This window comes from Conger conger, chromosome 9 (assembly GCF_963514075.1).
Source record: "Conger conger chromosome 9, fConCon1.1, whole genome shotgun sequence".
Lineage (NCBI taxonomy): Eukaryota > Metazoa > Chordata > Actinopteri > Anguilliformes > Congridae > Conger > Conger conger.
Window position 1 is genome coordinate 44,929,582 of NC_083768.1, and position 27,364 is coordinate 44,956,945.

At 43.3% G+C, this 27,364-nt stretch overlaps 1 protein-coding gene across 1 annotated transcript in view; it reads right to left on the reverse strand.

The window, feature by feature from the left end:
* The window catches only part of LOC133137684 (fibrocystin-L-like), a 51,622-nt gene that overhangs the window by 14,938 nt on the left and 9,320 nt on the right, over positions 1-27,364 (reverse strand). The window contains exons 14-54 of the mRNA XM_061256021.1: positions 26,513-26,604; positions 24,082-24,241; positions 23,811-23,946; positions 23,007-23,150; positions 22,526-22,680; positions 22,207-22,317; positions 21,827-21,985; positions 21,236-21,357; positions 20,855-21,018; positions 20,107-20,290; positions 19,041-19,162; positions 18,351-18,505; positions 17,768-17,890; positions 16,702-16,807; positions 16,473-16,580; positions 15,889-16,053; positions 15,221-15,342; positions 14,813-14,945; positions 13,613-13,805; positions 13,160-13,302; positions 12,885-12,989; positions 12,475-12,663; positions 11,702-11,878; positions 11,345-11,535; positions 10,126-11,116; positions 9,458-9,706; positions 9,175-9,324; positions 8,497-8,671; positions 8,023-8,167; positions 7,471-7,627; positions 7,290-7,369; positions 7,066-7,195; positions 6,409-6,538; positions 4,833-5,074; positions 4,328-4,464; positions 2,901-3,930; positions 2,300-2,482; positions 1,814-1,965; positions 847-1,006; positions 376-553; positions 102-190 (exon numbers count right to left, since the gene is read on the reverse strand). Of these exons, the coding sequence (XP_061112005.1) occupies positions 102-190; positions 376-553; positions 847-1,006; positions 1,814-1,965; positions 2,300-2,482; positions 2,901-3,930; positions 4,328-4,464; positions 4,833-5,074; positions 6,409-6,538; positions 7,066-7,195; positions 7,290-7,369; positions 7,471-7,627; positions 8,023-8,167; positions 8,497-8,671; positions 9,175-9,324; positions 9,458-9,706; positions 10,126-11,116; positions 11,345-11,535; positions 11,702-11,878; positions 12,475-12,663; positions 12,885-12,989; positions 13,160-13,302; positions 13,613-13,805; positions 14,813-14,945; positions 15,221-15,342; positions 15,889-16,053; positions 16,473-16,580; positions 16,702-16,807; positions 17,768-17,890; positions 18,351-18,505; positions 19,041-19,162; positions 20,107-20,290; positions 20,855-21,018; positions 21,236-21,357; positions 21,827-21,985; positions 22,207-22,317; positions 22,526-22,680; positions 23,007-23,150; positions 23,811-23,946; positions 24,082-24,241; positions 26,513-26,604 (7,837 nt within the window). The remainder of the gene's footprint in view (positions 1-101; positions 191-375; positions 554-846; positions 1,007-1,813; positions 1,966-2,299; positions 2,483-2,900; positions 3,931-4,327; positions 4,465-4,832; positions 5,075-6,408; positions 6,539-7,065; positions 7,196-7,289; positions 7,370-7,470; positions 7,628-8,022; positions 8,168-8,496; positions 8,672-9,174; positions 9,325-9,457; positions 9,707-10,125; positions 11,117-11,344; positions 11,536-11,701; positions 11,879-12,474; positions 12,664-12,884; positions 12,990-13,159; positions 13,303-13,612; positions 13,806-14,812; positions 14,946-15,220; positions 15,343-15,888; positions 16,054-16,472; positions 16,581-16,701; positions 16,808-17,767; positions 17,891-18,350; positions 18,506-19,040; positions 19,163-20,106; positions 20,291-20,854; positions 21,019-21,235; positions 21,358-21,826; positions 21,986-22,206; positions 22,318-22,525; positions 22,681-23,006; positions 23,151-23,810; positions 23,947-24,081; positions 24,242-26,512; positions 26,605-27,364) is intronic.

Here is a 27,364-nt window from a genome sequence, read left to right on the forward strand (position 1 = left end):
TGACTGACATCAGTCTCAATGACTAATATTTGCACAAATGATTTATTCAGTGGTTACAAAAATTATTTATAATGGGGACAGAACAGAATACTCCATCTTACCTCTTGGAACCACCACATCAGATCCTTCTACTGGTACTTTAAAGTTATTTTCTGGGGATGACTTCCAGAAAGACTCATTGGACCAATAACTGGAAACGGTGAAAGAAAAAAGAAAAATCAATCTTCGGTTTCTTCCCCAAACATTTGGCGAAAAACGATGGATGCAGAGGTGTTCAAATGCAATAGCTCATTGAGCGGAACCCTGTTTAATCATAGATTAGATTCTTCCTCCTTTTCGTCAGTTATGACAGCAGGTAATAAGTAATAGACTTACACAATGCCTCTGTCTTCTGGTCTTATGGACAGGACAGTTGGTACAGCGGCAGGTGGTACAATGGGAGGGGCGACGCAGTTCCTATAGAAGCAGCGGTACACATAGAACCAAATGTGCACGTCTCTCATGTTGGGATCCACGCTGGGACTTACACTCCCCTCGCTGTGGTTCCCAGATACTGAAGGACGGAGAGAGTCCACAACCAATAAGACAGCAGCATCAGGGGGACAGTAACATCACTCTCACACACTCTCTTCTCTTAACATTCGCATGTGTGGCTTTTCAAACAAAGGCTGTTGTTAGTGTACGGTAGGGACATTAGTCATTGAAACTGAGTGGTTGGATCAATGGACGAACTCACCCCAAACAGAAATTACAAATCCAGCTGATTTAGAACTAGAACATTATATTTAACGTTAACAGATTTATGCCAGATGAATATTTAATCAAGTCAAAATAAAGTCAACTCACTAATGTAGTAAACCGTTTTGGAGGTTTCATTGAAGAACCAGTCCCCATTCACATTTGTGTTGAAGTCCAGAGGGTGATCAGAACCATTTCTGAAATCCATTATGTGGAACCTGTCTGGACTCTGGGTCAGGTCATGGTTGATGATGACGTAGTCTTGTTGCTGGTAGGAGGTAGGAGGATAATAGACAAATGAAAACATGGCCATACTAAACTCACTGTGCTGTTTGTAACATGAATTCAGTAATGTACCATTTGGAAAACATTGATGCAAAATCTAAAAAACAAAAAAAACTAGTTTCAGGGACATTCTAGAACAGAACACTGGAAAAGTGACTGTATTAACAAGCATTTTAGTCTTGTAGTAAGGCAAGATTTTTTTCTCTCAAGTAGAAAATATTAGCCTGCTTTAAGTTACTGTTTACTTGACAATTGAAATTTTCTTACCCCATCGGGAAATCTTGAAATGAGTCAAACTGTCTTACCTCAATGGCAACATTTTTGTCTTATTCAGCAAAAAAGTAAAATAAATAGGATGTTATGTCAAAATATATTTTCTGGCTACGCCAACTGAATTGATTTTATAACCATTCTGGATAAAGCCTTTAAATCTTTTAAAAGAAAAATCATGACCATTTGTGGTATTTCAGCCATTGGAACTTAAGGGATAAATAAATAAATCTTTCCTTGATTCTCATATTTGATATTTGCTTCAGAAATTCAATTTAATTTAAATTGATGTCCCAATATAATACATACAGTTATTGGGCCAATATCTAAACAATAACATTTTTTTTAACACAGCCATTACATGAGGGGGTGACTTTTGCACAATGCCCATTTATCATGATTTAATGTAAATAAATACTGAGTATGGCAGAGAACATCATAGGAACAACAAAATGAATGTTTCTTGTTTCTGGTGGTATGAGGCATCACACAAATCCATTGAAACAGGATGTTCACCTACCCTGAATCCATAAAACGTGGCACTATAGTGCATGTTTGTGATGTGATCCATCCCATCAAAATACCAGTTGTAGGTTTTTGTAGAAGGAACAAGTGCCATCCAGCCATACCTGTGGGTCATTCTTTTTCTTAAATATGGAACTATACTAGAGCCTGAAGAGAAAAACTAACACTTGTAAGTTAAAGTCGAGCACAAGTGCGGCTTGAATCCAAGCCAGTATCTTATTTCACAAAGAATACAAACAGTAGCATCAGCACTAAAACATAGGTAAACATGGTTAACCAACTCATTCGGGAAAACACCATTTCTTATTTCAGAAACCAAAAATATAAAAATTGAGAAAGTATTTTAAAGTCAGTTTCACGATTGACAGAAAGTGGGCAGCTCTATTATATTATATTATCTCAAACACTAACAGACTATGAGAACGGGCTAACAGAAACATGGTGCTAAGCTTGGGTGTGGTATACACAGACATTGCCATACCGTGTGAATTGGTCAGGTTGACGTTCTTGGCATGCAGGGAATAGTAGTTGAAGGCCAGACGGTGGAAGTTGACGGTGTGATCGCAGATGGCGCCTGGAAACCCTACGCTCCACGCTGCATCCGCCGTGCAATGGGCGGGGTCCAGCAGGTGGCTCTGTGGCACCACCTTCTGGTCAGGGTTGCCTGGAGGGAACAAACCCACTGACTCAGAGCACTGCATGGTCACAGGTACTGTGGAATGCCCTGGCTATGCATCAACATCGCTCAGTAAGGTACAGGTATTGTAGGGGATTTTAGGAGTGGCGTATTAAATGTTGGTTGTTAAACTGATATTTATAAAGGCTCCTGGCATGAATTATAAACAGTTTGAATTACTATGAAAATTGTGAATTGTGATTGGCTCTGAAATACTGCAGCATATCTATACTTCATATTCATAATTCCTAAGCAAAAATAGAAATGTGGCCAAAATTATATTTACGTCTATTGGGAATTGTGTACAAGGTAAGAAACAGACTGGATGCATGAATGTTCTGGTATGTTCTCTCACTAGATAAGAGTGCTGCACTGTTTCTAATGTGACCGCTGTAATGATAACTACCTGTGAGGGAGCCGTCCATGTCAATCAGCACTACCTCATGCTCCCATCTGAACCCTGCCTTGTTTGAGGAGTTAAAGTATTGGGTCCCGGCGAACCTTGCACTCCACCCTCCACAGCGGTCTATACACGTCCCGTCTATCTTCGTCACCCCGAGGGCAGTGCAGGAGGGCCGGTCAAAATTGATGAAGGTGGTGGAGAGGACGCTCAAACCATCGTCCAGAGGCAGGATGATCCCCCGCTTGGAGCAGAAGCTGCTGCCAAGGCCCAGCTCGTCCAGGTGCCCCACGATGGTGCAGTTCTTCATCACAGCTCCACCGTCCTCCCCGAACCCCGCCACATAGTGGCGGAAGATCCGCTTGGCTTCAATGCCTGCCTTCTCGTTGTTGACCATCACAAAGTCGCTGAACTGCACTGCCCCCACGTTCACCCACTCTGCCCCCTTCTCGCAGTTCCAGGTGGTCAGGGCTCGGAAATCGGCCGGATGCGGTGTGCGGACGTGGCACCCGCCCGTCCGCGCGGGGAAGTAGTCCTGGAAGATCCACAGGCCAAACCAGCCCTGCGAGTGCACCGTGTTGTTGTAGAACTTGCCGAGGGGCACCTTCTTCTGGCAGACGTAAGGCGTGTAGGACGGGCCATCCGGATGGGTGTGCATGCGGTACCAGAAACCAAAGTGGGTCCCGCCAGCAGCGGCGTTGTGCTGGATGGTGTTGTTGGGATTGGTGACCCAGTAGGCGGCCGGGGTGACATCGTCATTCAGCAGGCTGGTGGTCTGCTTAACGAACACGGCCAGGTTGTACTGCAGGACGTTTCCCGTCTCGATGCCATCCTCTATGAAGAAGGCACCACCCATGATGTCGTAGATGACGTTCCTCTCCACCAGCAGGTTGTGGGTGTTGTGGATGGTCACCGCTCGGTTGTAGGTCTGGTGGATGGCACAGCCCCTCACGTAAGACTTGAAACGCACGTCTCCCATTAGATGCCAGTGGATGGGGTAGCGACCCAGCCTGAAGGCCTGGCCAGCATGGAAGACCTGGAGGGAGGTGAGATAAAAGGCTTATTACTCAAAGGCTGACTGAACCTACAACTGCATTCTTCAGTGTGAACCTCTGACTCAAATCAGAAGCCTCCTATCTCCAACTGCAACCCAGCTTATGTAACTACAGTTCTAAAGAGTTCTAAAGCAAGACAATAATTATCTGGAGATATTCATAAGGCAACGGTTGGGTGCCTCTAGCTGTACTCATGTTTAAACTATCTGGGTAAGTAATCCCAAGGACAGAGAAGAGATCACACACAAGAGGATACCCCCCTAAATACACTCTGAGAGAATGATATTGCAGAGGGCACAATCAAAAAAGACATAGAAGAAGGCTTTCATCTTTTAATCAATCTTAATATTTGAAATTATATAAATATCAATGGTTTACCTCCACATGTTCAATTCGTCCAATTGCCAGATTCTCACTGGGTCTTGGGGCGTGGAACATAATGCAGCCACCAAACTGATCACTTCCTATCTCCTCACCAAACCTGCCTTGGAAGCAAGTCTGGGTGGCAAACTCCCCTAGAAGGGAAAAATTTAATCATTCCCCTATATGAACATTATTTGTATGCATACATGTTTTGACAAATTGACTTGACAAATTGACAGCATGCAACAGCACGGTATAAAGAGCAAATTTCTTTGGCAGAATATTAGTAATTCCATGGAGTCAATTACTAATTCCATAACAAGTGTGTGAATTGCAGAGAACCTGCAATTGCGATGCCATTAACAGCAGATGTTGCAGGTTTTCACACTATGCTCATACAATGGGGTAGGCTACACAAAATGACTTGTGCTATACCAAAGGGATGTATCCCCACAATACTATCAAGCATGGAGGCAGGAGGGGACTCCATGAGCTGAAGCTGTCTCCCTTCTGGCTGTACCTGTGTTGAACCCCTCTGGGCAAGCCTTAATCCTGTCATTCCACTCAATGTTGTTTGAGCCACGGACAACAACATTCCTGGTGAGGAGGCCAACCTCCGCCCTCCCTTCAAACACCGTCCCGTCAGGCAGGGTGACAGACACCCCCAGATGGGTGTACGTCAGGGGCTCCGTCAAGGTCAGGGTCCTTCCATCGGCCGATACTGAGGCGATTCTCCTCACCTCATTTTCTCTTTGGCTGTGCCTGCGAGACACGTGGATTTTTGACAAAGAATGAATCGACACTTCACCACAGTATGTCAAAAGAGTACCGAGGTGTTGTTGTCACCGCCCAACCCCTAGGGTCCTGGAAGAGATTTCCGCATTCATTTTTGCTGTTGACTTTTACAAGAAGTTATTCAATGTGAAACTACCAAACAGTCCCAAGATTTGTTTGTTTATTTAGTATCAGGTTATTGTATTAGTATCAAATTATTCAAGATCAATTGCAATTTCTTGAAAAAATGATAAAGGTACAAGACTGTACGAAGGGCTTGTAAGCAAAGAACTACAAAGTAGTTATACATGTAACCTGTAATTGTAGGTCACTGGCGAATCCATTAGTTTTCTAGCAAATGAATGTAACTGACAAAATGTTTTAATGTTTTATCTACAGTTAAACTGTTTTAACCTCAGTATCACTAGCTTGCTAGCTCAGCCTGCCTGAATCTGCATTAGTTTTTCTAACTCAAAAGACAAGAATGCTAGGCTAGCCAAATGATCCTTCTAGCCGCCCGACCTTCTAGTTAGCTAACTAACATAATGTTAAGTGGTGTAGCCTAGTGTGACATTATTAGCCTAGTTTGGATGCTTTTGGCTAACAGAGCAAGCAGTTAGCTAGCTTCCTGGCTGGCAGCAACGCTACCTAGTTTGTGTGCAAGCCAGCTAGTCTACTTTCTTTGCTGCTTTATTTTTATTTGTATTTATTTATTTTGTTTTAATGGATTATTACTATATATAATTGCCAGGTGTCTGTAACCTTGTTCAAGATAAGATTGTGGAACTAACAGCCTTGATAGCTAACTTAATAACCAGGTAAATTGTGGGGTCAAACTGGCAGGGCAAATTTGCGACAGCAGTTGGGCTCAGACACCTCAACTCGGTAGCAATTAATTTCCCTATGGGAAAAACGAGTGCCAAATTTTCTCCCAGAACCATCACGTCGCAAAATTAGGTCAGACCTGTATAGTCATTTCAGTCAATTTAGAGAATGCACCAAAACTGAGTAGCGTTGCAATGTTCCCCAAATTCGAAGTTTAGTGTTTACAAACTCCTTTTCTTTCAATTACCAGGAGCGATTGTTACTGGACTGTTTCTCCTGGAAGGTCCAGGAGTCTCTCGGAATTTGGCACCTGCTCCCTGATCTCTGTGAATGGGCAGAAGTCCCCCCCAGGTCATGTAATGTGCCAAGGAAATCTTCCCCCCTCCCCCTGTCATGTACTGTGCAGCACTCCTTGCAACAATCTTGTACCAGACAACAATCTTGTTTGCCATGTAGTTGTAGTAAATCACCTAAAGATATTGTAAAGATGTATCTACCTGTGACCGGTGGATGCAATGACAATCTCGTCCCCATCTTTCCATGTGACAGGCAGCCTCAGGGTCACTGTGGTGGATCCAGCAGAGGCTGTCACAGCCAAGTGTGTCCAAGGAACTGGGACAGGTATACCTGGGGGAGTATGGTAGTTTTAGACACGTTCACTTTGGCTCGTCTCAAAATAGCATGTCAGTTTTTTTTCCCTGTTGTCTGGACTGACATTTTGTTCTCATGTAGGAAAGTAAGAAACTCAAGGGTTTCACCTTCTTTGACACCGGGCCAGGAAATCTATAAATATCTGTGATATAGAATTAAATATGAATATGTGATTCAATATATTTAGATACATAAATAGCTGCTCTTAATTAGAGGGACTCATTGATTGTATTGAGGCAAGTGGATTAGCATGGGCTGTGTCCACTGTGTGGGGGCGACATTGGTTCAGGAGGCTGGTTGCTGGTCGATCCTGCCCTGGGTGTGTCAAAGTGACCCTGAGCAAGACACCTAACCCCTAATTGCTCCTGATAAGCTGGTGGTGCCTTGCATGGCAGCCAATCGCCATTGGTGTGCGTGTGAGTGTGAGTGTGTGTTGTACTGTCAGGGTACATTTGGGCAATGAGTTATCAGCAGTGGAGGTTTGGGTGAGGAGAGGAAGGTACCATGCAGGTCCAGCGTGCCCTCTCTGATGGCCAGGGTCTTTGTGCCGTAGATAGGGAGCTCTTGAGACCGTAGGTGCCCGTGGAGCGTAATGATGGCTTTGTGCTGGAAGGGTTCAGCCTCCGTGCCAACCTGCACAGGAAACCAGGAGAGTGGAATCAGAATGCGAGGCGACAGAATTATGAACACCAATTTTGGAAAGCAGTGACTTATCTATTCACGGTACCTGCAGAACACCGCCATCTGCAATTAGAATGTTCTCTGCCTGCAGTTCAATATCTGCCTCATCGAACACCAGAGTCCCACCTGCACATACAACAGAAAAATCATTCATGAGAAATATCAGCCTCTTCTTTATACTTGGTGGTTTTACAGTGATACATATTGACACAGCAGATACAATGTACCTTGAATGAGAAGCATCTTCAGCACTGGTGTACTGGTATCCAGCAAGATTGTCTGATTCTTAGTGATGACGGCAAACATTCCTGCCTCGGGGGGTGACAGGCCACCCCAGGTGTACTTGGAGGACCAGACATCAATGTAGAAGAAATCAGCATTGTCCTAAAGAAGAGAGTGCACAGCACAACTGAGTCAATGATATATTAACTGAAATACTTTATTAATACAATAAATATTAACTATTTATTGAAATGCACAAAGTGAATAGTTAAACATAATCTTAATACTAAGTCTGACATTAAATTATATCAGGGCCCAAGGTGTCAGATATTAGTCCTTAAGAGGGCTGCAGTGTATGCTGGAGTTTCTGGTATTCTTTCAACAGCCATTTTAAGCCTTTCAAACAAGGTGTGTGGACTCATTAGCCTGGCAGTGATTTCAATGAGTCACAAGTGCTGAAAAGCACAAAAGACAGCAGACACTGGAGTCAGTTTGGAGTCTTGACACCCCTGGGCTACACCAATCTTCTCTGGGTGTGGTGAAGTTCGTACACTGACCGTGTTTGCGAAGCCTCTGTCATCGATGTTGACCTGAACTTTGGTTTCCTGGGATCTGGGCTGAGAGTTGGTAATGCAGACAATGTGGGTGTCGTTGGCAGAGACCACGTCACAGACAGAGCCTGCTATTGTCACCATGATTGCACTGCTGTTTGAGCTGTAGGTACAAAACATTATTCAGCATTAATTACATTCATCACCATCGCAAGACAAGCTTTGTGAATTCATCCATTCAGCAGCATGGAAAAAATTGCTCAAAAAAAAAAATCATTAAATATACTAAATAATAAAATTTAATTAATTAAATAAATAACATATACAGTTACCTGCTTTGCAAGTTTATGGAGGTAAAAATTCAATGCAATGCAATGTGTTTGAATTGCATTGATTACCTGTAAGGAGCACAGCCCATAGCATCCCTCCCCATTGTGTGGGGCGTACTGTGTGGCTTAGCATAGGCAGATTGGGAGGTACCTGAAATTAGAGCCTGTAATTGTGAGCCTGGTGCCTCCGGCTGTTCCCCCTCTGCGGGGCGACACTTCCGCAATGAAGGGCGTCAGGAGAGATTTGTAAGTGAAGGCGCTGGACAGAGACTCCAAAGTGTTTGCTTGCAGAACTTCCACTGGGCAGACCAGCTGCTCATCAGTGCCTGGTGCAGACAGAAGCACATTCGCTCTTCAGCATGAAGAACCCAACAGTGAGGAGAAGACCTAACCGTTGGGTCACTTGTTGGACCCAAGTAGCCCAAGTAGCCCAGCTGTTTTCTGTGATCTTTATCCAAGAAATAAACGATGATCATTATTTACTAAATTTGATTATCAAGAACTGAAGCCAGCCATAGTTGAGTGGAACATTCTGAATTCATCCATCTCGTATTGCTCACACCGAATGACTTACTAGCCTAAAATTTTGGTGTGTTTCAGCAGAAGTGATTTGATAAAGTAGTTTATTGGCTAAAGACTCCACATATCTTGTTCTCATGTCCATAACTGGCTGCTGTTTGAAACGGACTCTAAATACATGCATACACTGCGGCCTCCAGGACTCAAGTTCATCACCCACATTTCAGTACATGCAGTTGAATGTCTGTGAATGTACAAGACGGAGGTATTGTGCTTCCCACAGGTGTGGGTATGCATAATTGTCCCTTACCATTGTTAGGTGGAACCTCACAGTACAGAAGAGTGGACATGGACATGTTTCTCTGTACTGGGCATTCTTTCCCACAGACCAGTACCTGTGAAGAGCGAGGGTCGAACCCGGAGCCGTGCACACGCAGAACCAAGCCTCCACCATAGCCTCCTGCACACATAAAATGCAGAAATGAGATGCACAGGACAGATACTGTATACCAATCGAGCACACCACTCCGTAATTCAGATTCCCAGCCCACTTATGCTTCAGTGGGTGAAGGTGTGAAGCCTGTGCTTCCTACCTTGGTTTGGCGTGACGTTCATAAGGGCCCAGTGGTATTCGAAGGAAATCCGTGAATCTGCGTAGCCTTTGATGGCGTGGCGGAGCATGACCGGGAACGTGCCCCCCGGGCGCTCCCCTGCCACACACTGTATCTCTGTGTCAGTGACAGACGAAACGTCGCACTGTGCGTCGCCTATCATCACGGAGACGTGCTGGAGATCGGTGCCAAGTCTCGACCCGGAAATGGTGATCACTGTTCCACTGGATCCTGTAATATCCAGAAGAATATTCAAACACAGTGATGATTATTTACACAATTCAGCAGCCATCTTATTCTGTGTATCAAAGGATCAACATATGAGGAAAAACCAGACCTGGGTCAAATACATAATTGTTTTGGATTCAGATACTGTACTGAGCTTGTCCGGTGTATTTAGACCTATGACATACTTTCAAAAAGTGCAAACCACACCTTCTGGTCCTCTTGGTTGGCTCAATTGCACCAGGCAAAATCAATTGAGCACAGAAAAGTATTTGAATCCAAATGTATTTGATGCAGGTCTGATAGGATCTGATAGTATCAGGTTACCACTGTCTCTGCCCCAAACTTATCCATCATGAGCTAAAAGGCAAAACTGATCCTAGATCAGCACTCATACTCCATTATGCTTCAGGAAGAGCTGAGACTCTCCCCTGCTCCTGGGTTTACCGCTGTGATCATCGGCGTCTCTGATAGGGAGAAGGTGAATTTTAGCGGGGGGTACTGCACGGAGAGGACGCTGATCTGCACCTGCACGCTACCCACTGGGTGAGCTGCCGTCACGCAGGAGACCTCATCCGGCATCACCCGCTCCAGCCGGCAGGGGGAGCCGTCGACAGTCACGGAGGTGTTCTCGGGCACAAAGCCGTTTCCCGTGATGAGCAGGGGCGTCCCGCCGCTGGTGCTCCCGGCGCTCGGGGTGAGGGAGGCCTGGGCAGGGCTCTGCAGGGTGGCAGACCCCGACGCCAGGCCTTTACTGCTGATGACCACCTTCAGGGCGTAGTCACCGACGGGCATCACTCCCACGGCGAGGGTGATGTTGCTATCCGTCACGGCCGTGGCCTCCAGCTTCACGTCCCCTGCGAAGACCTCCACATCATCCAGACTGCTCCCGAACCCGGAGCCAGAGACGGTCACCATGGTGGAGCTGCCATTAACGCTGCCAGGGGAGACGCCCGTGACCTGGGGGTTGAGGCTGGGGGAGTACTGGAAGGCGCAGGTTGAACGACAGGCGGCCGCGATTCCTCCCACGTTGACCATCACCACCCCAGGGCGTGCTGAGGCGGGGGAGGTCTCACAGGTAATAGAGGTGTAGTTCACCAACTTGAAGCGGCAGGGCATTCCGGCTACGGTCACTGCTGTCTGTGGGTCTTCCGAAAACCCTGAGCCTTGGATAGTGAGCCTAGTGTATCCCTCAGTACTGCCAGCGTTGGGACTCAAGGAGTCTATGACAGGCAGAACCACAAAGCGCCGATCAATCTCATTGGGCGCAACGTTGATGGCCGTACCGATGTCTTTGACTTGAACAGAGACAGGATGACGGACGCCCACTTCCAAGCCACTGTCCAATGAGAGACGACAGTTTATCTGGCCCACGGTGCTGTTGATCACATGACAAGGACTCCCCCCAACTGTAACCTGTTTAAAACAGAATGGGATTTCATCACAACATTGCCCTGATGAAACATACTGATGGGAAGACTATCCAAAGGGGAAACTTAACAAAATGTAAAAGCAAAACAATTTATAACATTTTCACTTTCATATAATCTGCTGTGTATCAAAGATGGAGCCAATTTCATTGGTATTCATGATTTTTTTCTCAGCACATAATATTCATTCTCAGTGACTGTGCGAGCGCCTCACCTCGTTGGCACAGCTGGCATTGCTGAAGCCCATGCCCTCAATGTGGATGATGTCATGGGTAGTGCCGCTCTCCGGCCAGATGCGGTGGACCTTGGGGGAGAAGCAGCCCAAGAAACTCACAATGAACCCGTCAGACAGAGAAGACCCCACGTCCTGGTAGCAGTCAGGTACCGAGGAGACGCACTCCATCGCTGCGCTGCTGTAGTGGAGTGGTGCACCTACATTTAACATTTAAACACAACATCAAAAATAATGTAAACCCAACCACAATAGTAAACAAATCACAACCACACAACAACCCAACAGAAAAAAGAACATCCGGAAATGATTTCCCAGTGGAAAAAGTAGAATTTGGACATGTACCTGGCCTGTATTCTGCCTCGATTCCTCCAACCGTAACACTCAACCTGCCGAGTTTGTCTTCCAGAGGTTGCACTTTCACGACTCCTTGCAGGAATTTCTGATTGCCGTTGCCCACAAACCCACTGCTGTAGTAGTAGTCTCCTGGAGTTGTGAAGCGATAGCTGAAGAACCCTGTTACCAAATGATACACACAATAAAGTACAGTATATAATATATTTCAGTTTTACATTGAAAGTTTATTCAAACTCACATTTGTGATTTTTGGAGACGATGTTACCATGGTCATTCCAGATACAGATACTATTTCACTTCAATCTCAGATGAAAAACCTTCCAATGATATGCATGCCAACGTTTCTTTCGTTATTATATTTTAATGTTTTTTTAATCAGTAAATGTATTCTTAATTTAACCAAATATGATTGTGTTGTGTTATTTTATGTGTATGGTTTTAATATCATCAGGTTTAATAACTAGTAAATTTCACCATCTACATTGCTGGCACAGATCCCTAGATTTGAGTCATAAACAGTTTCGGTGTCACCTTCTTGGTTGCATGTTAAAATGTATACTTTCTGCTGCTGATGTTACACTTATATTTCAAGTAAACATTTAATATGCAGCACACAGAAAAACAATTAGTGCATTTAATCAAAATTAAATTCTGATCATACTGCATACAAACAGCTGGGCTGACTTAGCATTGAACATCTAGCTGTGTTAAAGAGAGTTCACAATGGTGGAATGTGTAGGACATCTTTGCTGTACCAGACTCAGTCTTAGTGTCTCCACTGTTGAAGGACACTCCATCATAGCTGGTGCTGCTGGGTTTGGCAACACTGAAGACCCTGTACCCCAGGCTTCTGATGAAGCGGGGGGCCTCCCAACGCCATGCCACTGTGCCCCCCACCGACACAGTCAGGGACGAAGGATTCCACGCGTAACCCTCTCCGTAACCTGAAACCATGGGCAGGGTCTGAGTCCTTGGGAGGAAAGCCCTGGAACATCTCATTGTGCAGTTTCCTCACGCCAAGCTCTCTACGCGCTAGCACCTCAAGGGTAATGGTAACAGCAAACACATCACTGTTAAGAATTTGCAGGTTTATCTTTTTTGTTCTTCTGCTTCTCGCTCTGCGAGTCTGATTGGTATGGCTCCAGAGGCCTTAAGTTAAACGTACTTGGATGGGAACCCAGGTTTGTCACCGTGTGGGTCCTCTCCTCAGGCTGTGAGATGCACTCCAACTGGTGGTCCGATGCAGAGGTCACAACACACGGGGTACCGCCTGAGAAAAACACAGGACGAGTCACACAACACACCCAATGTCTCAGAGAGAGATGACAATTGATGAGACGCCGCAAACATTCTGCTTGAGAGAAAAAATTAAATTTTAAGTCTCATTACAAGACATAAAATAGTTGTTGAGACAGATGGTTTTTTGCCCTAGGCCCTTACCTATGGAGACTGCGTTGTCAGAAATGTTGGAACTGAACCCCGAGCCAGTGATCGTCATCTTTGCTCCCCCATAGAGGGAGCTCCACTTTGGAGAGATGTCGGTAACCTCCAGGACATACTTCATGGTAGCATTCGTGCCATTGCTAAGCAAAATGCAAAAGGAGAGTCACACAACAATACAAGTTGCCAGGCATATTAATGTAATAGCTGTTCTTTAAATGCTTTTTTTGTATTCAGCTGTGCATTGACGAATTAATACTACATATTAAAGAAACATCTTCAAAACAACATAATTGTGTTCTATGACAAATCTTTTTTTTCCCTATTTTTTCTATAAGAGTACAATTAATGGTGACTCGCCAATACTTTGTCACGGCCCATCAATTTGTGTGTATGTTCGAATGTCTGCTATTGTACAACTGACCAATATTATAATACTGGTAGATGTCTTACTTGGTTGTGGTATAGCCCCAGGTTCCAGCTTGTACATGCACATTGTAGAGGCCTGGGGGAAGCTGCGGCAGCCGGCAGGTGATCCTGCTGGGAGACCACTGCTGGATCTCGCAATCTCTCTCACCAATTAAGACTGAGCTGCTGCGGCTTTGATTCTGAAAGTTGGTCCCCTGAATGGTGAGACTTGTGTGTCCTAAAGAGGACAAAATTAAAATTTGATGCACAGCGGTGTGTTGCATTCATTCCATCGTGTGCCACCCTGAGGTTCATGTATGACCTACATCAATTTACTGTACTGTACATGAAAACCTTTGTTATATTTCAAAACTCAACATAGTTGGATGGCACTTGTGAGACAAGGCCAGCCACAGCTGATTTGAAAATGGACCCAGATTCTCTGTGCTTACAACAGTGAAATGAATGAGCACTGCACATGAAGTTCTGTCATGGAACTGCACAGTAAAATGGTGCCGACCAATCACATGCACACACGTTTCCATAATCAACCAAACAGGTAAGCACAACATTTTTCATACCAATCCAATCAAAGGCACACATCAGTAATGGAGTGCCTTCTTATATCAACAGTCAGACATTCCCCGGGCTTGCTTCTGCATCCTTTGCTTGCTACTGCAGTATTATAGCTCATACTCCCTCACACCAGCTACCACCCGCTATTTGCATCTGCTTCTAGGTATGAAGGGGGGGGGTTTCTGGTATTCTTCCTGTTTAGTAGGGGAGATGTATGGTGCTCCCTGCTCAAGAAGATAGTACCTGAAGCAGATCCATTCAGCACCAAACCTAAAAATGTCAACTTACATATTCATTAAAGTATGTCATCTAAGTATGTGAGTTGTTAGGGAATTAGGGGAAAAAACAGAAAACCTGTTTGTCAGGATTGCCTTTGCACGGCATGACACAAACAATGAGACTGTCAAAGGCTTTCATGCTATCATGGCAACTTCAGAATAAAACACAGAAGAGGATATGATTAGGTAGATTTAAAACCACAACTCTTCCCTTCCTTGTGAACATGGAGAGACAGAAAGACTTGAGCTCAGTTGGTAGTTGATCAGCTGTGTTTTAGCTACATTTTCCAGCGGAACCTGGTATTTAAACGGCAGACATTTGTCAGATCTACTAATAGCCCCCTAATAACATGTAATGTATGTATTTCTACAGAGAAGAATCTGCACTCACCCAACACGTTTGTCCACAGCGGACTCATGGTTGTTATGACAGGTGTCAGCTTTACATCGTACATGAAGGGGTCACTCGCCAACACACTCATCTCCCCCATTTCTACAGTCACCGCACGAGACCCTGCTGTTCCCTGGAAATCATAAAGAGGAGAAAATATGAAAAACAAAGGCCAATAGTCTAGTGGTTAAGGTACATGACTGGGAAGGTTGGTGGTAGCCAACGGTGTAGGCACAGTAAGATCTGAACAGCTTATTGGGCCCTTGAGCAAGGCTGTTAACCCCACATTGCTCCAGGGGGATTGTTGTCTCTTGCTTTGTCTAATGAACTGCAGTGATGGTCAGTGCTGAGCTTGTTCATCAGAGATGACACTGCAGTCATGGTGCCGGTTTAGGACAGGGCGCTCACCGGGGGTGTTCTGCACTGGAGTAGATCCAAATCCGCCGAGACGATAGGGCACCTCTGTGCCCCGATCAGGACCACGGTGTGAGAGCTGAAGCCGTACCCCGTCACCGTCAGGAGAGTGCCTCCTTTTATGCCAACAGGTGAAGAAACAGTTAGACCAAGGGTTTTGGCCATATATTGTCATAAAGTCTATCACAAAGAATTCAAGATAACATTCTTGAGACAAAAACCATTTACTTCACTTCAAAATTTTATCTGAATGCTAAACAGCTTCACACAAGTTCTTATATGAATTCAAATGGTAAATGGTAAATGGTTGGCATTTATATAGCGCCTTTATCCAAAGTGCTGTACAATTGATGCTTCTCATTCATCCATTCATACACACACTTACACACCAATGGCGATTGGCTGCCATGCAAGGCACCAACCAACTCCAAAGCAATGTACAATTTTTCAACTCTGAGGGATCTCATTCCAGACAAAGAATATAGGCATTTTACCAAAATAATGTCAATGATCTGTGTCCTCATAAAGGTTCCAAAGTTTGAAAAAATAAAACCGACCTCAAAAAAAAAGAAAAAGAAAAGAAAACCAACACAGGATCATTATATAGCAGAGTGGGCTAGAGTATGTTTCCCTGGGAGACAATGAATCACATGTACAAGTACCTGCAATACTCCCTGAAGATGGCGAGATAGAGACTACTCCCAGTTGGTTGGTGAAGTTAAGCCCTGTCTCCCCACTGTACTGACTGTGGCCCAGCCCAGTAAAGCTGACGGAGACAGGGTAGGTGCCAGCACTGGCATTGCCAACCTGACAGGTCAGCGAGGAGTCTGGAAAAACAATCACCATTAGCCCATGAGCTGCAACCCATCGTATTCTCCAACAACACCAGGCCTGGGCTCAGACAGCTGAAATATAATCTTACACAGAGATCTCTTCACAACTAAGTAAGTGGGGCAGGTAAATTTTGTGATAAGTAAGCATGTCAAATGGTATTTGACAATGATACAAGGACAACAAATCCAGACCTAAGGTCTTAAAATATTCAGCTGCCAAGCAGTTCCTGTATCTACCAAATCTCACAATCCTTTAATTCTCATTCTGCAGAACCACTCTGGGCTTTAATTGACAATAATTAATTAAATAAGTTAATTACAGTTATGATAATACTGTATATTTCCTCTCTTCCCTTTTTACGAATGGAAAATTAACATTCACAAGTAACTGCCGGCTTTATAGCTTAACTTACTGCCGATATGTAGAACAGAGCATTTGACGTCGCCAATTAAAACTGTAGCGTTTTCCCTGGAGAAACCAGACCCTGTGATGGTCACAACAGTACCCAGAGTGTGCGATCCTGAAAGACAACAACCACCAACAAAAATACTGTTTTAGTGATTGTGCACTTCTGCGCTCAGGTCGGTGAACAGGTCTGTTCCAGCCCACGCCAAGCTCTGGTACTTGTGTCTGTGACTGACCTAGTGTGGGGCTGATTCCTGTGACTCTGGGGGTTCTGGCTGCACTCCACTCAAATCCACAGTCACCAGAGCATTTAGAGGGGATTCCATTGATCAGGACCTGCACCTGGAAACAGGACACAAACAAGCTTTTCTAATGGAGTTTTGAATCACACTGTAACCTAGACTTTCCGCACCAGCTACATAAAACATGGACATACGCTTACAACAGTGCAATGAATGAGCACTGCACATGAAGTTCAGTCATGGAACTGTATGGAGACACATGTAATGTTCTTTCCACACACACACACAAAACCATCTCTCCAAGCAGAGAAAAAAACTTTTATCATAGTAAATTACTGTTATTTATAAATGCAAAGAAATAGATTTCGGTTATCACCTGAAAGCTAAGATGGCATTTCACAGCCTTTTCACCACAAATACATTTTCAACATAACATCATAATTGTACCTTAATGCTACTTTGTTCCCTTTGCATTTCTTCCAAGTTGTTCTTTTTATTCACTATTGAAATGTATGTTGTCATAATCAAAGCACTATGTCTGCTAAATGACAAAAATGTAAATGCAAAATGTAAATGTGACTGGAGGCCCAAATGAGTAGTTCAACAGAATAATATAAGGCTTGTTGCCTTAAAGAAATGGTATCTGATCTTCAGCAGCAATATATTATTTCTAGCGGTAGCTGGCTTAATGGTAAGGGTAGCACCATCTTGAAAGAATGTTTTGACTGAGGTCACTAGAGTGGGTGGGGACGGCCAATTGTACTTGATCACCAATCAGCAACCAGCCCATGCCAATCAGATCATCTAATCAACATCACTCAATGTTCCATCACACCACAGCATTCCAGTGCATGCATCAGGTATGGCATGACCATATGGCCTGCTACATTTTCAGCCTGAAGTGGTGGACTGTTTGAAGCTGGATAGCTAAGCAGGATTGTTCAGTACACCGTGTTCACACCTTTTATGGATGTAAAACGATCAACAGCAAACAGTCGCAGTGATACAGAGGTATCTGTAAGAGGTGAGGTACCTGTAATAGATGAGGTTCTCTACATACCTGAGGTCTGCTTTCAGGCACACGAAGGAAATCCCCCAAAATTTTGCTTTTGAACATGCCTCCCCGTTTAGAAACACTGACGCTCACATGAGGGTTTACTCCCATGACAGAAGAGCTGTTGACCTGATTTAGAAGGAATGCAACAACAGTTAGGCGCCATTGCAATGTACAATGTTTAACCGTTCATTCTGAAAATCTGTCATTTATTTAATGCTTTAGAGCAGGGCTGCCCAATCCTGTTTCTGGAGATATACTGTTTCATTTCAAATCTAATTTGGTACATCTGATTCTAGCTCAGTGAGATACCATATTTGACTTTAGCGCAAAGGACTCAACCAATGAACTTGCTGTTCATTTTCAAGGAAAGCTTATACATTTTTTCACAGGTAGTTTCCAGTTTAGCTAAACTAATGTTGCATGTAACAAAGTTAATGACAAGTTCATATTGATTGAGCCATTATCTTTACAGTGAGGGAATGGTTAGCATCTTAAGAATGTTATGAGGAAAAAAAAAGACTTATTCAATGACTAGCCACTGCATAGTCAGTGACCATTGGCCATAGTCAAGGTGCTGAAACACTACCTGGATGAGGGGCTGAGCCCCAGGACTGGTGAGAAACTGCACATTCCAGCTGTACCCTGTGCAGGCTCCGTACCGGATCACCTGGAGTTTCCCCACCTCTGGGATCCCCTGCAAGGCAAACTGGAGGTCCGCTGCACTGATGTTCGCTGCCAGGCCTGACAAGGTTACACAGCACACACACACTGTCAGCTAACAGGGTTACACAGCGCGCACACACACACACACACACACACTGTCAGCTAACAGGGTTACACAGCGCGCACACACACACACACACACACACTGTCAGCTAACAGGGTTACACAGCGCGCACACACACACACACACACACACACTGTCAGCTAACAGGGTTACACAGCGCGCACACACACACACACAGGGCACTGTCAGCTGACAGAATGTCTGAAGTAATCACCCGCTGGTCACCATTTTTGACTGAGATGTCCAGGAATCCACTCATGTCATGAAGAGAATAAGGGGCCAATAGAATTCACAATAAGCTTAAGAATTACATTCTACATTATAATTTTGCTATAATGTGTTAAAGTACTATTTAAAGGGACACATCATTTAACTGTCAACAATAAATACTGGTTGGAAAAATGAGCTGTTAGAGTATCGTAATTCCAAAAGCTAGAGCAGTCACAATTTCTGCTATTGTCCCTCACTAGTCCTTCTGCACATATTTACCCTCAATGCGTTTGCCATAAATCTCAGCATCAAAGGTGCCTGAAAGGGGGGGACTGGCTTTCCAAGCTCTGGTCACCGTGACGTTTGCCCCACCCTCACTGAACAGAGCTGTGTCCTCACTGCTGTTGGAAACCTGAGGACAGAGAGAGACCTGGTGGCTCATGCATAGAATTTGTGTGGATTTCATCCTAAATTTTATCGTACGAACAGTTACTAAATTCTGCTTGCGGATGATTCATAAAATGAGCGTACAGATGACAAGAGCGTCATTAGTCACATAATCTCACACTTTGGCAAAGAACTCAGAACTTGTAGGCTTCGAAACAGATTTTAAAATAAATCAAAGGCACAGATAAAATTACCATTTGTGTATCGTTTTTAAATGTCACTGATCACCAAAATCATTTAGCGACTGCATTCATGCTAGCTAAGTGTTTGCTCGTGCGTTTAAATTGACTGTGTTCTGCCTCTGTTTGACTCTATCAATGGTCCCAAACTTTACACCACAGAAAGGTAAGCAAACACAAATCCATCTTGGCTTTGGCATTTCTTAGCATAATCAAAGCAAGTCTGCAGGTTGTAAGGTTCCATTGAAATGTGTATAAGCTGTACCCACGTAACCATGAGATTCCACTATACAACAAACTGCGAGGAACAACGCGTTACCAGTAGAAATATCTGAGATATTGATATTTTGCTTCTGTTAGTTTAACTGTTACCGTTCACCAGTCTTGTTGACAAGCTAGCTGACCTCCAAACAATGCACAACACCGGTGTTACTCTCACTTTGACATCTTGCGTTTAAAAGCTTAAAAACTATATTTATAATTTGGCATTAAGACATGCAGATTATGTAAGCCAATATATTGTTCTCCAAAATGAAGATGAAAGCCTAAAACGGCAAAAAATGTACATTTTTACAGAAACAACGATTTAAGTGAAATTGATTGTCGCGATTTACAACTGATTATGATAGAATATATATAAATGAATCTGCAATCATCAATATATCTCCAGCTGTTTCATTAATTGGGAAACAGTTTCAACCATGATGACACATTTTCACAATTTATTCACCTGGAGGAACCCAACAGACAGAAGAGGGAATCCATGTCCACAATTATATGGGCTGGCAGTGATCTCATAACTGATGTTAGAGGCATGCGCTTCTGGGACTTTCCGCACTGAGATCTCATGAACGTGAAGTCCCAAGCTGGCAAGAGCTGGGGGCTTTCGGGTCTGGACAAGAGCTGCAAAAAAAAGAAATGGACAGGAAATCAAATCAAGAAGAAATACATCAGGTCAAAACATGGAGCTCACTGTAAACACATCTTAATTCATGTAATGCTTCTGACATAGATTTCTGTAAGTTTATTTATGATTACAGGTGTAATTATTTAGTAGAGGCACTAAGTAGAACGAGCTGTCACAACTGCAATGATATGGTCACAACCACAACGGGAACACACACTGCTATTGGTTAACAAAGCCCGTCTTCACTTAGCAAGTTGGTAATCAACTTCACAGTACCGATAGCAGTTGGTTTTGTGAAGCCAGGTTTCACAAAGTGTTTCACAGGGTATGTTAAACCCCCGTCCTAATACACCCCCAGCTTGTGATTAGAAACAAGATATAATCTATATGGCCTTCAGATCCCTGTTTTTCCTGTAACTCAGCACTGATGAGGCTGTGACAGGAGTAAAATGTATGATATAGCCAGCTTTTCAAATACATTTTTTTTCTAACCATTAGTAAAAGCTAAATAAAATCACTCCCAATCAGAACTGCTTGCACAACTCACAACAAAACATTACCATTGGCATTGATTGCTGTGGGCCTTCTCCCAAGATGAACAACATCCACATAGAAATCTTGACTGGATTCTGCTCTGTACAGGTAGAGGGTACGGAGACTGTACCCACTTCCAGGATATTTTGTCTGTAGTGGAGTCAGCAGGTCCTCACAAATGTAATTCCATCTGCAATGAAATTATTTTAAATTAGCAACTGTATTTAGGCTTGGATTCAATTAATCACTGTCTCTAACACAGGTTGGAAATACAACTATATTTGTGGAATACAAAAACATTTGCATTTAATTGTGATGAAAACTGACACAAAGGGAAAATGTCGATTGAATCTAGTACTTGACTTATTTACCATAAAGGAGACTGATAACTGAATGAGGAAACTTACTCATGTCCCTGTTTCAAAGTCACTGGAATTCTGTAACTTTCAGTTTCCGTGCCAGCTGCACTTTCGTAAAAAAACTGAACCCCAATCTCATTCCTCAAATATCCTTTGTACGCAAAGCAGAGCTGTGAAATATAGTAGAGGATGTTATTCTTAAAATATCAACACAATTATTACTAATACACTAATATAGTCTGTAATAATGATAAATCAAATAGACCCCAGTCCTTATCTTTGTTGTATGGTTAGCACTTGAAATTGTACTTCCCTCTACGTTCAGCACACTGTTATGGGTATGCACTTTGTTGTACGTTGCTCTGGATAAGAGCGTCGGCCAATTGGCAGTAATGTAATATAATAATGTAAGGTAATAATGACACATCAATCAGATGTTTGTATCCACAGCATATACAGTAGCTACACATTCAGAGCCATTGTCACTGTCACATGTATTTTCCTTATAGCATTCTGCTTCCTCGTGCTCAGCAGATTCGCCTCCTGAATAAACTGAAAGTGTGCACTGTACTGGGCGGGTCTGTGTATGGGTAGAGTTCCTGAGAGAGGGTGAGGGATGTGGAGAGTGAGTTCCCTCACCGTGCCGTACAGCTGGAGGGGCACCGGTCCATAGGCTTGTCCAGAGGCCTGAGCATCTGTGTACAGGAAGATGAGTTCAGGGTTCACGAGGGACCACCGGCCACAGAACGCCTCCGTATTGGAAACCCGGCTCCCTCTGTTATACCACCATCTGTAATCCTACAGGAAAGTAAACCAATGAGAAATCTGTCATTTCTGCAAAAAAGAAAATTATTGGCTTTTTGATTTTGTTGCGATTGTTGCATATTTATTTGCCTTTTCCCATATATAACTGGAAAGATGCAAACTGAACAATTTTGATGATTTCCATCCCTTCTGTCTTGACCCAGTGGTCTAGACTATTCCAAAATTAGGAATAAATACAACAATTTTACACTTACGAAAGGCTGGCTATCTTCGTAATCCCTGAAGAATTTCACATCCCTGTTTTCCGTGGCCACAATCTCGCTGGGGCACTCCGCGCTCAACATGGCCTGAAGTGCTGACTGCACCTGTTTTGGGAGATCATGATGTTCATTTAATTGCTTGGCTAACTGCCTAAAGGGCAATAGTTAATGTAGAGATACACAAAACTGATGCAGCATTTTAGCTCTTCACGATGTTCTCTTTGGACAGTATCTTCTCAAAGCACCTGTGGGTGAGTTGTCCAGGTGTGCAGATCTCACCCAAGCTCTGAAAGTGGGAGAAAGGGCCTCGTACCTGTGTTTCATTTGCATTGAAGTCGATTGGCCTGGAGTATGTGCCTCCCCATTCTAGTGTGAACGTCTCCAGGCTGGCCTTCCCCTTGGTGATTTCAGTGACTGTGATGTTCACACCCTCCCCTGTGATCTCATATTGGAGGCTCTGATAGTCACCTACAATCAAGAGCAATGTCCTTAGTAGTACATTAGTAGTAAAAATTCACTTTAAATTAATTTCTGACTATTAATCCTACACAAAATGTTCAATTTACTGTCATAGAGTACCTTTAAGCATACTGTACACATGGCCCTATTGGACTAAAACCCTGTTAAGAGTTCATTTTTAATGGCACTGAGCATTCATACAAGTGTATTGTGCTCCATGGCACATTGCACCTTTAATATATTCATATTCATATTTATAATTTATATGTCTGTCTACATTGACCCAAAGTTGCTTTCTCATCACCATAATTATGACATTTCATGGGTTACTTTACCTCTTCTGGAGTTGAACACCACAGTGTACTCAGCTCCTTTACTGAGGTCCTCTTTGGTCACTTGGACCGTGTCTGGTTTTATTGACCAGAGGGAGTTCAGAGCTTTCTGTACGTCTGCAGCAGAGGCACTCACTGCGATCGGGCCTGTGAAACAGATGCTTTAAGCTGGGGTGTACCACCAGATTCTGGACCCAGTTTGGCCCCATTCCCAAAGAAAACATTTTACTGCATAACCAGAAATCATCATTATTCAGTGCAAAGCCAAGGATCAAACCTGATCAAAAAATTACTATGGGATGCCAAATGCGATAGTAAGCGCTTTCATTTTTCTGTGGATTTACTAATATTTTAAAAAGGCCAAATTTTCCCACACTTGCGATCTGTGAAATGACAGGTGTAAATGTTAAATGTGTATTCCCAAAATTATATATATAAGCTAAATGTTGAATTATTTAATGTTTTCTATTATTTAGCTAATGTATAACCATTTATGAATGTAAGAAAAATGTACATTTATTTCACTAAATGTGAGGGAAAAAAGGGACATTTTGCTTAATTGTGGGAGAAAATGCCCCCCGAAATTATAGTGTTTATTGTCACATTTGGCATCTTATAAATGAGAGAGATGCAAGGCCTTAAAACTTATGTGCAGCAGCATTACAAACTGGCATTTCACCTTGTGAAAAAATGTATTCTAGCTTCATGCAAGAGGGAAGCCTAAACAGGAATTTAAGGCTCTGCCTAACTGAACTGCCTTTGTAACATACAGCAGCCCTTAATGAACAGTACACTCTGTGGAAGTACCTGTGCGATGGGAGTTGTATTTAAGGCTGTAGAAGGTGAAAGCACAGCTGCCCAGGTCGAAGCAGCTGCTGCTAACTGTCACCATCTGCACCTCTTTGACTGGCTCTGCCGTAGTCCAATTCTTAAAGCTGACCACCTTGTTTCAGAGGGAATATCCAAGTTAACAGAGAGAAACGCAATAAATAAACGCCAGCAACAAATAAAATGAATCACAGGATCTCTTTCTTTGCTACTGAACACCCCACCACCACAAGATAAAACTGTCACCCACCTGTTGTTCCAGGTGTACATCGTAGTTGGCACTGATTGTCTGTATTTCATTGATACTCTCTGCAGACAACTGTTCCGGTAAGGGGCTTTTTTCTTTGAAAATGCCAACGTCTACAGAGCCAATGTATGTGTAGTGCTGTATCAAAACCTGTATGTAGTACCTGGTCACAAAAAAAGACATTAATTTAGGAACATATTTCTGCCATTTCTGAATTTGCACTTTGTACGGCAGTCTACTCTGGATATGACTGTCTGCTAAAACATAAATAAATAATAACAAATAATATCCTGAATAATATATGTGGCCTGGTAAAACGTATCTTGACATTTAGGAGAATGTAAGTTTCCAGCGATACCAAAGCTATCTTTCTTCTCCAGATATCAAGGGAGTTGTGTTCCATTACACAGTCAATATTTTGTTGTGAGAATGTTAATGTATTTGATTTCATGGTCTGTATTTTATAATGTCAAGAGTGAATTCTCAGAGTAAAAATATAGTTTTAAAGGGTATATCCATAAGGTAACAAGTTATGGAGTTACGGAGTTTCGCGGACCAAAGCAGACTTCAGTACAGGACTCCAGAAGAAGTAAAGTAACATAATTTAATAATTATGTTGATAAGAAAGCAACTTTAGGTCAAGCAGACTGCCAAAGAAGTATTAATTAAAAATAAATATGATTTATGAGAAAGATTAATTTATGTGAAATTGGCTGTTGCAGCTGATTATGACAGAGCGGGTCACATACAGTCCATCCGGAAAGTATTCACAGCGGTTCACTTTTTCCACATTTTGTTATGTTACAGCCTTATTCTAAAATTGATTAAATTCATTTTTTTCCTCCAAATTCTACACACAATACCCCATAATGACAACGTGAAAAAAGTTTTTTTGAGATTTTTGCAAATTTATTAAAAATAAAAAACTAAGAAATGACATGTACATAAGTATTCACAGCCTTTGCCATGAAGCTCAAAATTGAGCTCAGGTGCATCCTGTTTCCACTGATCAACCTTGAGATGTTTCTACAGCTTAATTGGAGTCCATCTGTGGTAAATTCAGTTGATTGGACATGATTTGGAAAGGCATATACCTGTCTATATAAGGTCCCACAGTTGACAGTGCATATCGGAGCACAAACCAAGCATTAAGTCAAAGGAATTGTCTGTAGACCGCGAAGACAGGATTGTCTCTAGGCACAAATCTGGAGAAGGGTACAGAAAAATTTCTGCTGCTTTGAAGGTCCCAATGAGCACAGTGGCCTCCATCATCCGTAAATGGAAGAAGTTCGGAACCACCAGGACTCTTCCTAGAGCTGGCCGCCCGTCTAAACTGAGCAATCGGTCAAGGAGGTGACCAAGAACCCGATGGTCACTCTGTCAGAGCTCCAGCGTTCCTCTGTGGAGAGAGGAGAACCTTCCAGAAGGACAACCATCTCTGCAGCCATCCACCAATCAGGCCTGTATGGTAGAGTGGCCAGACGGAAGCCACTCCTTCGTAAAAGGCACATGGCAGCCCGCCTGGAGTTTGTCAAAAGGCACCTGAAGGACTCTCAGACCATGAGAAACAAAATTCTCTGGTCTGATGAGACAAAGATTTAACTCTTTGGTGTGAATGCCAGGCGTCATGTTTGGAGGAAACCAGGCACCGCTCATCACCTGGCCAATACCATCCCTACAGTGAAGCATGGTGGTGGCAGCATCATGCTGTGGGGATGTTTTTCAGCGGCAGGAACTGGGAGACTAGTCAGGATTGAGGGAAAGATGAATGCAGCAATGTATAGAGACACCCTGGATGAAAACCTGCTCCAGAGCGCTCTTGACCTCAGACTGGGGCAACGGTTCATCTTTCAGCAGGACAACGACCCTAAGCACACAGCCAAGATATCAAAGGAGTGGCTTCAGGACAACTCTGTGAATGTCCTTGAGTGGCCCAGCCAGAGCCCAGACTTGAATCCGATTGAACATCTCTGGAGAGATCTGAAAATGGCTGTGCACCGACGCTCCCCATCCAACCTGATGGAGCTTGAGAGGTGCTGCAAAGAGGAATGGGCGAAACTGCCCAAAGATAGGTGTGCCAAGCTTGTGGCATCATATTCAAAAAGACTTGAGGCTGTAATTGCTGCCAAAGGTGCATCAACAAAGTATTGAGCAAAGGCTGTGAATACTTATGTACATGTGATTTCTTAGTTTTTAATTTTTTATAAATTTGAAAAAATTTCAAAAATAACTTATTTTGTGTTGTCATTATGGGGTGTTGTGTGTAGAATTTTGAGGAAAAAAATGAATTTATTCCATTTTGGAATAAGACTGTAACAAAATGTGGGAAAAGTAAAGCGCTGTGAATACTTTCCAGATGCACTGTAGGTAGTGAAAGAGTATTGTAATAATAAAATGTATATTCCACATTAAGTCAGTTAATACAGTTGCTTACGGTTTGCCTTTCTCCAGGCGCATCCTTGCAGACTGCTGTCCATTGCTTCTGTAGAAGTCATCACTTGCATGATTGAGGGAGGCAATCTTAACCTAAAATGGATTTGACACAAAAAAGGGAAAACATTGCATTTACAGTATTTATTTTTCATTATTGGTTTTCTAATGCTGTACCCCATCCACTTCAAGGTTCATCATGTTCTCTCTTAAACCTGTTGTGTGTGAAACCCCTGTCTGGCCATATACACTGTATATATATTTATACACACCAATGAGCCAAAACATTATGACCACTCACAGATGAAGCACATAATGTTGATTATCTCGTAACAACGGCGCATGTCAAGGTCTGGGATATATTAGACGATAAGCAAACAGTTGGTTCTCATAGTCAATGTGTTTGATGCAGAAGAAATGGGCAGGCGTTAAGGCCTGAGCGACTTTCACACGGGCCAAATCATTATGGCCAGACAACTAGGTCAGAGCATCTGTGAAACGACAAGGCTTGTGGGGTGCTCCTGGTCAGCAGTGGTGAGTAACCACCAACCACAAACCATGAACCGGCGACAGGGTGTTGGGCACCCAAGGCTCATCGAGGTCAAGGTTAAAGAAGACTATCCTGTCTGGTCCGAACCGACAGAATGGCTACTGTGGCACAGAAAATTTTAATTATGTTATGTATATGGTGCTGTGTAGCCGCAGACAGTTCGGAGTGCCCATGCTAACCCCTGTCGACCACCGAAAGCGCCTACAATGGGCACACGAGCGTCAAACTGGACATTGGAGAAATGGAAGAAGGTTGTCTGATCCGATGAGTTTCTTTTATATCATGTGGACTGCTGGGTACATGTTC